The sequence below is a fragment of the Schistocerca americana genome, chromosome 3, assembly GCF_021461395.2.
Source record: "Schistocerca americana isolate TAMUIC-IGC-003095 chromosome 3, iqSchAmer2.1, whole genome shotgun sequence".
Taxonomy (NCBI): Eukaryota; Metazoa; Arthropoda; class Insecta; order Orthoptera; family Acrididae; genus Schistocerca; species Schistocerca americana.
The window spans coordinates 701,611,529-701,625,457 of record NC_060121.1 but is presented as its reverse complement, the minus strand read 5'-3'; the positions used below and the strand labels follow the sequence as shown (position 1 = coordinate 701,625,457).

General features: G+C 38.4%; 1 protein-coding gene across 4 annotated transcripts in view; it reads left to right on the top strand.

The window, feature by feature from the left end:
• The window catches only part of LOC124605270 (mitochondrial thiamine pyrophosphate carrier-like), a 73,709-nt gene extending 70,965 nt beyond the window's left edge, over positions 1-2,744 (top strand). For 2 of the 4 annotated variants that reach the window (XM_047136835.1, XM_047136836.1), the window contains one exon: positions 802-2,744. In XM_047136835.1, the coding sequence (XP_046992791.1) occupies positions 802-975 (174 nt within the window). In that variant the 3' untranslated portion in view covers positions 976-2,744. The remainder of the gene's footprint in view (positions 1-801) is intronic. The other 2 variants (XM_047136834.1, XM_047136837.1) reach the window with 2 other exon arrangements.
• Positions 2,745-13,929: the final 11,185 nt, after the last annotated feature.

The window sequence follows — 13,929 nt, the reverse complement described above, 5'->3', positions numbered from 1 at the left end:
CTTGTGTGACACTTACAACATTTGAATTGTCCTTATAAATATAAACTATTTGTTTTGTCACTTTTGTAAGATTTAATAAGTAACACTTCTGTTCCTTTTTAACCATAACAAGAGAGATTCTTTTAGTAGAATTCTATGACTGGAAAGCGCAAAGTTTCACATATGCCCACAAGTGTTGCACTTACACTTAGTTTGGATACAAATAAAGATTAAGTGAAGGAAACAATGTTTTTATGTGCTATCACAATTTAAAAAATCCAGGTCTCAGTCTGGGTGACTTTCCCAAAATTTACCCCTTTTCCTAGATCTCTCCAATCCTTTTCTTTCACCCTTCTTCCTTCTCCTTCAACCCTTCTGCCTGAAGAAGGAGCCACTGGCTCTGAAAGCTTTGCCAATCATAACAGTCTTTTATGTGTGTGTTCTGCTGCCACTTGGCGAGTAGATGTTTTGTCTATCCAAATAGTAAAAATGTCTAATCAAAATCTGAAAAATATAGTACCCAGTTTTCTTAAATGTTGTTAATTTATTTTTTAGGTATTTCACTGCAGTGGGTTACTCCACTGTACAGCAACAATAGTACAAACAGAAGGTTCTTCAAGTCTGATAGATGATTATTTATTTGGAGGTGCATGCAGTGCCCTTCTATTTTTGATAGGATCAATATTACAAAAATCCTTTCTGTACGTAGACTGTAATGTTGTTACCAGGAGGTTGTAAATACCAAATAATAAAAAAATGTCTAATCAAAATCAGAAAAATATAGTATCGAGTTTTCTTAAATGCTGTTAATTTATTTTTTAGGTATTTCAGTGCAACGGGTTACTCCACTGTATAGCAACAATAGTAAAAACAGAAGGTTCTGCAAGTCTCTTAAAAGGATTGTGGCCAAGTCTGTTAAAAGCTGCTGCCACAACTGCTATTCATTTTGCTGCTTATGAGCAGATATGTGCCTTCTTGCTCTCATTTCATCACTAGTGTGGGATGAGGTTGATATATCTCTTCTGTGATACATCTTCCCATATTTATATATTGGATCATCAAAACTGTTTATTATAAACATTAATATTTTACACAAATAATTCTACTGTATTTGGTATAAAATATTATTTATTCTATTGCTTTTACAATGAGACTTAAAAACTGCAACTGATTTTTGTATATTTTCTGTGACATATTTACTTCAGTTGTACCCTAAAGAATTAAAACTACTAAGCACAGTCAGAAATATTGTACAAATAATGCCACTATTTTAGCATACGCTACATTATCTTTGCTGTGATATCAAAACTGTATTCATTGTATAATAATTGACGTACTTTGGAAAAAAAAAAGTGTTTCATTCTGAGTAAGCTGTTACAGATTTTTATGTGCCTCTGGTACTCACTTTTTAAGCTCATTTATTAATAAGAAGTGTGAAAGCATTGAGTTACTGTTTCAGGCACAGGCACATTGGTTATGATTTCAAATTGCCTTCCTGTAACTGCTAAAATTTGTGCCTGTCCCAGGAACAGAATGCACATTTATGTGATGTGAAGAATTCATACAACTGAACTTTCTGGAGCACGTAGTGTGTAGTGCCTTAGAAAAGTAGCAGGCAGTACAGTTTTTCAAGAAAAACATTCCATGAAGAACCTAAGCACCAAATGTATGTTACATGTTTCTTTCATTCTCTGTGTTGATGCTGTTGAAGTACACAAGGTTTCCAAATTAACAAGTCTCATAAAGAGATTTAAAAACTGACTCTCAGTAGCAAGGAACTGAAAAGCAATTACCCAAGGCAAAGGATTAGGGTAATGCAGAAATGAAGAAATGATTTGGATGTGAGGATGAGGGGAGGTTGCCAGTGATAAACAAACTCAGAGATACGACATTTTTATTTTTAAAATATTTGTGGTGGAAAATATATGCTTATGTCTCTTATATGTAAGTGAAGGTTTCATAAAGAGTTTTCTTTACTTTTTATAGTCATTTCTAAGCAAATTACATTTGAGTCAGAATATAAATATTTAAGTTATATTTTCTTATCAAAATATTTTTGTAAGTACCCATAATGACCACTTTATTAACAAGTTTTGAGACTTTTTTTTTTAAGAAAAGTAGTGATTATGTAGGTCTTGTTAGCTATAATATGTGAAACTAAAAATAGTCTGTGAAAAAACAATCCCTCAAAAATAAAAAAAAAATATTCCTTAGGACAGATAACATCAGACTACTGACCAGAAAAATATATATGAAATGTATTTACAGAATTACTATGAAGCTGCAAAATTTCCTGTTTTTCTATGTTTCATGACTACTGTATGCTCTGTGCCTTTCATCTGTTTAAAAGTGAAGTTATATTTGGCTGTTTTGCAACGAAGTAGTAAGGGAGTCTTATATCACATAATATTATTCTTCTTCTTTTTTCTATAAAAAATGTCTTAAAATCGCAGTATTTTCTTGTGTTAATTTTATTGCATTTAATTTAACATTTGTAGAAACACAAAAATACACATTTTTAACAATGAATAACTATTAACAGTAGGAAAAAGTACCTACATCTACATGTGAAACTTATTTGTACAGATAGCAGCACTGGTAATATTGTTTGAACATAAACTCAAAACATTTGTAATTGCTTAATCCAGTTATAACACCACTTTTAACTATTTCAAATCTAGGATGTGTGCTGCTTTCTCCTGGACTACTGAACTAATTCTGTGAGAGCAATGTTAATGTGAAGTCCAATGCTTATAACTTTACAGTTAAGATCAATTAAAATTTCTTTAATAGCAGCTGCCTTTTTCCATTTGCAAGCATTTCCACATTAGGCACTTGAGATACATCAGTGTTTTCTGATAAACGTATTGTCATAGAATAACAGTCAGTAACATCATTAATTTTCACTCCTACAGTTCAAATTGCCCCTATAGAGATTATCATGCCCAGTATAATCCCAAAATTCAATAAATACCAGCTAAAGCTTCAGGCTAGCAAATAATTTCACACATTGGCTTTTAATGTCACAGTCTGAAATGCGTTAACAGAAATTCTCATCAAAGCTACACTTTTTCTGAATAAGACATAATCTCCTCATATATCTTGCAAGTCTTCATTTATAACCTGCAACAGATGTGCTGTAACTGCTTTGCTGGGGATAAATGTTTTCAACAGAAAATAATTCAAAAGTGAACATAATTACACAATATTAATTTTGAAGTTTTTTTAGCAGAAATAATGTTCTTGAAATTTGGTGCGTTTGTTGAAAATAACAAATGTTGACCAGAACTCATCTTCATTTCATTACTTCCTGTTTCCTATGAGAAAACAGGCCAGAGAACATCATAGCACTAAAATGATGTGAAACGTCAGTTATACTTTCAGGTGTATAATTTATTATGTCTCAAAATATTACATCATACTGGGGTTCCCACACAATTTCTTGCATATCTTACATGTTCTTGTTAACAATTGATTTATTGTTGTATTTAGTAAATATGCTAATTGCAAGTAAAAAAGTTGTTGATAATTACAAAAAAAATGTTATCAGCTGGTGGTTACAACTGAAATGCATGAAACGTGATACGAAGACAGTTACATATATTTTGTGTTCACTGAAAAATGAGTGAAATGATATGAATACACAATTCCCAATGTGCCTCCTGTTACAAGTTTGAGTATGTTATTTTTTAGTATGAACAGAATTTCAATACATAATATAGCAGCCCAAATAAACACTTTGTTTACATTGTTAATCTGGCTTTGGTTTACTAATTTCAGTAATCATGTGGTGATCAGATGTTATGTCAGCCAATAGCATAGGAAGCTGGCAGTATGATATGGTTTTTACTGATTCCAGACATTTTAATTATAGTATATTCGATATCCCTTTTGTTATTCAATTGTTTGTAAATGAAAAGCCTTAATTGCAACTAAAAAAATTGACAATACACATTCCTATCAACGGATGGAAGTAATATTAGTGAGTACTTTAAGATGAAGCAGTTGAAAATTATGTTATAGAATGCAAAAGGTGAAATTATTTATTTGGGTCCTCCCTAATGACATAACAGTTAATCATATAGTCCAAAGCATATGGAAAATGAACTGTTAAAATATATTTATTATAGTTTTACAATGACCTACAGCAACCACGTTTAGAAACACCAATATATGCTTGTGGAAAATAAGACTAACTTCTTTCTCTACACGAAGTACAGGACCTTCACCACTCATCTACTCGATTGTGAGTAGTATGTCAGTGGTAGGACTTAAAGCCATGTGCAGAGGAAGCAGGGACCGGAGAGATTGCCCATCCTTCTAAAAAAATTAAAAATAAAATAAATAAAATCTGGTTTCAGGTAATGTCTCTCATTGAAACCATTGTGACACATTACACCTTTAGGAAATAAAAAGTTTAGAGGTCTGTAATCATTGGGAGATTTAATTTACAGTGATTAATGGTACTCATAGGGAAATTACAGCAAGAGAAAGGAAAGATCAGCTTACGCTCATAGTGGACAACTCATTCAACATGCTGAAGAAGCTGTTTTGGTAGCGACTGAGAGAACAGAGTGCAAACAATTGCAGATTGTGGCTGTGTTGGGATCAATGGTGAATATTATCTGGGTACAGATGCCATACTTGGACCATTCCAATAATTGGCAGAGAAGACTGGACTTGCTTGTGGAATTTCAATGAAGCATTCAATCTGTAGCATTTTCCAAAGGGCTGATTCTGACTCCCATGATTCTGAGTTAAATGAGAGATTGAACCAGAGACTTAAAAGGTTCTAAAGCTCTGCTGTGACTTCCTATACTTGTGACCTTGTGTTAAGAACTGTAGGGTCTCCCTAAATCGATTAGGGGTGCATAGCCCATCAGAGGCTGCTATCCTGGCAGCTGAGTCTGTGGTTTCACACAAGGGATTTTAGATTAGGTAATTCTCCATTCAATCCAGATAATTGTAATTGTGTTGGTGGTCTGCACACCACTATTAGCCAGGTCTGCTCCAGAATGGCATGTGCAGGAGCTGTGAGTTGCATTCTGCCAGTATCATGCAAGTATGGAATCATGAGAGCTCAATCAGTAATAAAATTCATTATTTTACAACTCTTCCATACAGAGATGGTGATGATGCCTCAGTGGCATGTGTGGTTACCCAGGGAGCAGTTGCCATCTTAGCATAACTCCCAGCTGTGTGATGGATGCGCACGGATATGCAAGTCGGTGGTACTTGCCTCAACAGACGCCCCTTGACCAGCGTGACAGCTGTGCTGATGTAAGGTAGGCACCTACCGTGGCCTGTGGGCTTATGCCACAGTGATCATGAACAAAAGGCCTGGTGCGCAGATGCCCAGTGCTGAACCCAGGATTGGCCAACGCAGAACTGTCAGGTCTAGCAACAGATTGTAAACCAGCAGCTAGCTGATGATGCTGTTAGACAAAGTTGAAGCTGCTTTTCCCCACAACAGACCATGAGCTTGTGTGGGGACAGTGTTGGCCTGAGTCAGGAGTTCTCAACCAGTCGTAGTGTACGGATACTAGTCCTGCTAGGGGCTGGATGGCGAGTGTTTATAGTCACTGTTGCCAGCTGTGTTGTGAAAGTTACTTTGCTGACCATGGAAGTGCAACATTATGGTGATTTATGTGGAAATTTGGCCCACCACTGAGGCAGACTCTGACCATGCAGCATGCTAATAGTATTCTAGCACCCAGCCGCAGAATTTCAGAATGCAGCTTGCCTGCCTGCCTATCAACAGGTTGTGAAGTCTGGACTGTGGTTGTTGCCACAAAATTCCTCTCTCTTTAGGAAGATTTGGTCCTCCAAATCACAGACCATTGCTAAACCTGTGAATCATGTAGTGTAACACAGTGTTATTGTGTTTACATCACCTTACACTCTAATTTACAATTTCTACATTGACTGCCTTTTTTTCTTTGCTTACACAATCTCACGATGTATGGAGACTGATATACCTGCAATTGTTCATACCTTGAGGTTGACTCAGTTAGCCACTATGTAATGGACTAGAGGTTCAAGTGGGCAGATGCTTTGCCAATGATAAACTTAGGCTGTACAACCAAGGACCAGGATTTAGATGTTACATGAAGATGAAATTCGTATTACCATGTAGTGGAGCATGTTGTTTCTAAATATAGCAACAAATCTCACTTCTTTCTACTGTACTGATGAATGATGTTTATGGAGAAAGATGATTTTTAAATAGTAGCATAGAAAGGACTGCCCATTGTGCACACATTTTCAGATTTGTGTGCAGATATGAAGCAAGAAATGTGAGTACACTGTATCAACAAGGCACAACAATGATCAAGTGTCTTTAATTGTGGTCAAGAAGTCATTTACAATTTGCAATCATGTTTTGGGGATCCTCTGGACTCCACAGAATAAGGTGTCTTATGACAATGCTCTAGCCTCAGAACAAAAGAGGCTTTATTATGTAATCTCTTACTTGCTATCTGTCATTCGATGAGGTATCGTGTCCAAACTGCCAAAGAGGATTTTGTAAATGAGCGACCTGTACTCTCAGTATTGTAATGGTTTGTGCAAAATGTTAAATGTAGAAGAGTTCATTAAAGAGTGGTTACATGATTTTGTAGCTAGTTGCTAGAGAATAGTAGCTCTTTTACAGGCAGGGTTCCACAGTACAATTAGTGGCACTAAATACTAGGACCACTGCACAAATAATTGATGAAAAGGTGACCATAAGAAGATATTTAGGGTAAATGGTATTATGAACAGCATCAGGGTCACAGATTACTACATGAAGTATGTACACTCAGCAGTGCAAAAGCAAACTTGAGCCATTGCACCACTTCAGCTTGTGATATCTGCTAAATATAGTTCAATGCCTGTTCCTCCTAATGCACACTTTCTTTCCAGCTATAAGATTGTCAATAGAAGTGAGTATGGTGGATCTAGGTTATTATTCAAGTAGGTAATATTCGTAGCTGGCTTTATTTCTAAAGGATTATAGGGCACACACAGTGGTGGATACATTAGATTCAGAGCTGTAGCCCCTTCTATTGTTGCCGGAAGCTGAAAAGTCAGTCTTGAGCCATCACACCTCATACTGTTGAATTGTACCCTGCTGTTCTTTAGTTCTAAGTGTTCTGTTCCCTTAGCGTCCCCTGCTGATAGCAAATGGAATAACTACAAGTGGATTATATATAGAGTATACCCAATGAGGTTCTGTCTTCTGGAAATATGGTTGTCTTGAAAGCATGTCCTGCAGGAATCCTCCTGCGGATTCTGCCCTTCCCCTCCCCACCCACACCCCTCCAGTAAACAGTTTTACCTTGCATGCTTCTGTGACAGTTTGAACACTCACAGAAGGGCACACCGTAATCTGCTTTCTTTGAGGTTGCTACAGCTTATCCTGACACTGAAGAATGGCCCTTCTTATCTGGTGTAACCAACAAAATTTCATTCATCCTTATAGTTACAAACTTCTGTAAGGTCCCCCATCTTATAGGATACTGGTGTGTTGAATAGCACTCATATCTGGCATTGGTACCCACTATTGGTGAACATATTAACTCATGGAGGCAGGTGCAGTTGGCCCTGACCTCCACTGTTGCAAGATGGTAATACAGTGAGAAGGTACTCTCCTCTGGAGGTACAATGAATTCCAGTGTAGTTGGTAATTCAATACATTCTTGGTGTAGACTAGTCAGAAACTTACTTATCAGTAGCAGGGCAGGAGTTAGCTGTCCATGAACTGCATGGTGTATGGATTGCCATAATTTGGCTATGTCTATGTGAGCGTCCTGTGCACTGTAAGAAAGAGTGCACTGGAAACTTGTCATTGCTAACTACATATCTAACATATATAGTTAGGTTTTCAGCATCTTCAAATCTCAATTCCCTCTGCCTCTCCTCCTTTGCTAAACTGCTCTCTACCCTTTTTTGCACCCCCTTTCCCTTACTCTACCCTCTATCTGTCTCTGAAAGTCACTTGCAGAAGCTACATACACAATTTATTTGACATGGAAACACCCTCAGCAAGTTGACTTCCACAACTTTCAACTTCTTGCAGAAGTATCTTCCACAAGTGGAAACAGTTTCTTGTAGCTCTCTACAAGTGGTTGCCTGACTTGCCAGATGTTGAAAGTTTTTCTAAACTTCAGAACTTGTACCACAACGTCAGTATTGAACATGGGAATGGCACATTAACAGATCAACTGAACAAATGTACCATGGGAAACCATAAACATATATGCAGGGCTATTACAAATGATTGAAGCGATTTCATAAATTCACTGTAGCTTCATTCATTGACATATGGTCACGACACACTACAGATACGTAGAAAAACTCATAAAGTTTTGTTCGGCTGAAGCCGCACTTCAGGTTTCTGCTGCCAGAGTGCTCGAGAGCGCAGTGAGACAAAATGGTGACAGGAGCCGAGAAAGCGTATGTCGTGCTTGAAATGCATTCACATCAGTCAGTCATAACAGTGCAACGACACTTCAGGATGAAGTTCAACAAAGATCCACCAACTGCTAACTCCATTCGGCAATGGTACGCGCAGTTTAAAGCTTCTGGATGCCTCTGTAAGGGGAAATCAACGGGTCGGCCTGCAGTGAGCGAAGAAACGGTTGAACGCGTGTGGGCAAGTTTCACGCGTAGCCCGCGGAAGTCAACGAATAAAGCAAGCATGGACTTAACCCCATGCGATTTCTTTCTGTGGGGTTATGTGAAAGATTCAGTGTTTAAACCTCCTCTACCAAGAAACGTGCCAGAACTGCGAGCTCGCATCAACGATGCTTTCGAACTCATTGATGGGGACATGCTGCGCTGAGTGTGGGAGGAACTTGATTATCAGCTTGATGTCTGCCGAATCACTAAATGGGCACATATCGAACATTTGTGAATGCCTAAAAAAACTTTTTGAGTTTTTGTATGTGTGTGCAAAGCATTGTGAAAATATCTCAAATAATAAAGTTATTGTAGAGCAGTGAAATCGCTTCAATCATTTGTAATAACCCTGTACATGGCCACTGTAACCCAAGAAAATGTAAAAAAATCAAACAATTAGTTTCTTTCACCAGAAGGGAAAGTAGAATGACAGTAGAGGCATCTTTAAATTTTAGCTGATCTTTAATCTTAGTGTAAACATAAATCTATTACATTTCTAATTAATAATGTTTGTAAAAACCGAAGAGTAATTAAAAGGTGATCTCTTGGTGATCAATCTATCCTGTTTACAACTGAATTACATTTATAGTAACTGTAATAGATACTATTGGTGAAAGTTGAAAGTTATTCTTTGTGATTTTTGTATCCTGGCTTCAAATAGTTCTGTATCCTGGCTTCAAATATTTTATTGTACCATACACAGATTTTCAAAAGTTGCATAAAACATTCTCATAAATCATTTGGTCAAAGTCCTCTGATTGCAATTCATTTAATAGTGCTTCTTCATAAATATGTACACCTCTCTATCCATTTCTTCACCCAAAGATTTCTTTTCTTTTTAACTTTTGTCACAATTTATCATCAATAATAATAATAATAATAATAATAATAATAATAATGCAACTATGATGGTGGGTGTAATGGTTTATAGCATGACAACATAAACATCTATTTGCAGCTCTCATGACATGCCTCTAGTGGAAACACTCCTGTAAGTACTTGCAGCAGGTTGCTGAAATTAACTTGCCCAGACTACTTGCAGAAGCAAACTTGTGCAAGTCTTTGTTCTCATGTAAACACCTCATCAAGAGCCTGCAGAAGTCTCTTGCAGAAGTTACTTGTTAGTGGACTTGTGCCTTATGATCTCCTTTCATCTAGTTGTACAGCTGCTGAGTCATATGATAAAATACCTGCCTCACACTATCCTGCTACCCCTTTCTTGCCTTGTGCATCCTTCCCTACCTCCTCTCCACCTCTATCTATCCAGACAACAGCTTTGGTAATCAGTTTTTAATAATCAGCCCCCCTGCTGCCATGAGTGTGTATGCTTGGGTGTCTATATGGTTGTGTGTGTCACACTAGAAAAAAAGCAAGTGCCAGAAAGCTAATGTTAACTGATTTTATTATGTGTTTCTGTGCACCATGCATCAATCCTCTATAGATAAGTGTTTGCCTTTTTCTTATCTTACATATTAGGAATTTTCTTACTCGTAATGTAAAATCACTTAAATGCAAAGTGTAAAAATTCCTTAACTGCAAAATGTAAACAATGTTTCTTAAGTGTCACATTCTGGAACATTCGATCATAAATTCACAATAATTTAGTATAACTATTATCACTGTTTTACCTCTTTGATTTTTCTGTGCACAAAAAACATATAATTTTTGCTGTGTACAACTTTGTACACAATGGTAAGGAGAGGCAGGTTTCAGAGTGGGCCAGCAGCTGTTGTCACAGGAAGACAAGAGCAGAAATGGTTAATGAAAAAGTTAACACAGTAAACAGAAGATTTACTTAACTTGTATTTCTCCAAGCAAACGAGGACTCATTACAAACAATGCAGTAAGAAATAGAGTCCAACTCTCAGTGTAAACAAGATGAGGCTCTCTGTACTAAAGCATGAACAAAGGAGCCAGGTTTGTGACTAGTCAGTGTCCGCCTAGCTGCACATAGCGAAATGGCTCCAAGCGCTAGTGGGACATCTGGCTTCCACCTGCTGTCCTATACTTCAATGGCAATGGGGGCCCATGGTACAGAGCACCTGAAGGTGTGGCTCAGTGGGCGTGCACCATTGGGTCCATTGGATCATGCATCACCGCTGTTGGCATCTGACGGAAACTTGCAATTCCATTGCCAAATGTATGATGCCCGGGGGGTTGTATCGATATGTGATACCACATTCACCTCCCCCAAACCTCCTCACCATCGTCATTTAAAGTGGATGACTGAATATTGATGATGAGGAGGGGGGGGGGGGGGGAGGATGGATGGATGCATGTGGCAATGAGGAGACAGGTGCCGAAACTGAGAACAGTGCGAGCTCCCACCTGCTCTCAGGCATATGCCCTGAGCCCATCTGGGAACACTTGCTCAAAAATGGGGCAGAGGGCACACGCCCACATCCAGGGAGAGAGCAGAAAATGAAGACAGAGCCTCTTGAGGATAAGTCCCTTGTCGTAGGAGACTATCAAGAATCTTATCATTTATTAAGCTGTCCCACTTGATGGATGTTCTGTTGTATCTGAATATAAGTTATATTAAATACTTAAACATAATTTGATTGTAAAGTAGTCACTGATTTACATATGCAGATTGGTTTCGCACAGTTGATGACTGCAGAGGGCTTGATAGCAAATGGGACAGTTGCTGAAAAGAAAGGCTCATCCCCAGATGATGGTGACTATTGAGAGAGTGACAACTGTGAAATGGTATCGACTTCCATCATCTCCAGGACCAGCACCAATGGCAGGCATCTGTGGGAGCCAGATGCAGTGAGAACTGCTACATACAGGCAGGCATGGAATCTGAAAGTACAACACCTGTGGCAGGATCATGCGATTCACATGGACGAATTTGATTCTGATGATGTTGCAGCAATTCTTTCAGTCCCTACAGGAGAAACATAGAAAGTGCAAGAAAATATACAATGGTCCCTTGCCCCCAGTGCCCCCATTCACCATACAATCTATAATAGACCAAATTGTTAGTGTGACATTTTGCCTGTCTGCACAGAGTGGGCACCACCCACCATGGCGGGTCAGCAATTAAAGCAAGGTGCAGTGGCGCCATCCATGTAACAACTACACCACCAATAGTCCATCATGTGTTTGGGAGTGGTAGGAAGACAAGAATAGCAACAGAGCTTCATCCCATGTGTGGGAGACATGAAGTTTGTCCATCCATTGTTTAAATGTTCATAAATGCATCTATCTTCACCATTGGATTGAGGGTGGAATGGTGCACTAAAGATGTGTTGATAGTGGAGGTGGTGAAAAACTGTTTAGACTCAGTGGCAACAAATTGAGGTCTGTTGTCTGTCACAATCACTTCAGGTAATTCTTGAGGCAAAAGATCGACAACAAGGTCTGGATTGTGGAATGAGCCATAGTAGAGTGCCACAAAGGTAAATTTCCTGGAAGTGTCAGTGACAATGAACCAATATGTATTCCAGTGAGGACTCGCAAAATCGAATTGCAAACATTGTTAAGGTGCCTGAGGTTTTGGCCCATTCATAGAACTGCTGATGTTCAGTACAGATTTGGCACTGAGAATTCAACTGTTCAATTTGACCACCCCACTCACGCCAAGTGAAATGATGTCATGATGACTGCTTGGTGTGAATGAATCCCCAATGACCTTGGAACCTTAGTGAACTGCAATGTCATGACAGTGGACAAAATATCAGCGAACTAGCTCCCTATGAATCCGTCTGGCTGAACGCGGCCAACCAGTGTGGATACAGTGCAACAGAATCTGCAAATCAGGATTCATTACTGTGGCTTGGGCAATTTTCCAGTATTAAGCAGCAAAGCATGTATGTCTTGTGCATAATTGTAGCAACAAGAATCAGAGGACTCATCCAATACAGACTCTGGGCCAACAGGGAAATGAACAAGAGCATCTGCATTAGCATGCCTAGAAATCGGCTGATACACAATCTCATATTTATAATTTGACGAAAGAAGATACTAACATTGCAGGTTCTTCACTGTTCGAGTAGGGACTGACTGAGAAGGGCTAAATAAAGATTGTAGAGGTTTATGGTCAGTCACCCAGTAAAACTTTCTGCCAAAATGATGCTCGCGAAACTTAGCGACACAACAGACAGTGACAAGAGCCTCCTTTTCAGTTTGCAAATAATTACACTGAACCTTGTTCAAGAACTTTGAAGCAAAGGCAGTTGGCTTGTCAACAGAGCTAACTTCATGTGATAAAACTGAACTGATGCAAGGAGAGCAAACCTCCACAACCAAGACAACAGATTTGGCTGGATCTAAATGAACAAGGCATCAATCACTAAGCAAAGCATCTTTCGACTTCTGGAAAGTAAACTACCACTCTTGTGACCAAACAAAAGGAACATTCTTCCTGCACAAGCAACGCAAAGGAGCCATAATTTCAGCAGTGTTAGGAATAAATCGGATCTAATACGTGTGTTCCCCTAACAGACTACAATTCCCACTCACTGCATACGGGTGGAAGGTCATAGATAGCAAGCAAATGAGATTTCAGTAGGTGAACACTCTGACTGTTAATGACATATCCTAACTACTCAAGTTTAGTCTGAAAAAACACGCATTTTTCTCTATTACATCTGAAACCAGTTGCAGACAACACTTAAAAGAGAGTGCAAGGATTACTATTATGTTCTTCAGGAGTATGACCTGAGGTGACAATATCATCTAAATAATTCAAGAAAAAAGAAATTTTTGTAGTCAGCTGCTGCAGAAAGTACTGAAATGTGGTGGGTACAGAAGCACGGCCAAAGGACAATCTCAAAATTTTTTGAGGAGACCCAAATGACTATTAGTGAAAAAGACCTCTTGCAGCTGATTGTCTTGAGGGACTTGCAAACATGCATCGTGCAAATCAATTTTGGAAAAGTAATGAGTGGTGCATAATATATCCATCAGTTCTTTCGGGTATGGCAAGGGATAACTGGCAATGACTGACTGAGAATTCATAGTTTTCTTAAAGTTGGTGCCCAATCAGAATCTGCTGGATGGCTTCTTTAGAATAATGAGAGGGGACACCCACTGACTGTCTTGCAGAGCAGTAAGTTCCTAAGCCACTTATTCTTGAAGAGCCTGAGAGAGAGGATGAGCACTAACAAAACATGGCTGTGCATTGTCCTTCATTGTGATATGGGCAAGAAAATTATTGTTTTTGCCTAAACTGACACAAAACAAATCCTGGGATTTGGCACATAACGTAGCAACACTGTGCCGATGATCAAAGGAAAAAACAGAAAGTATGTTTCCTGAATGCTTATCTCAAACAAATAAAAA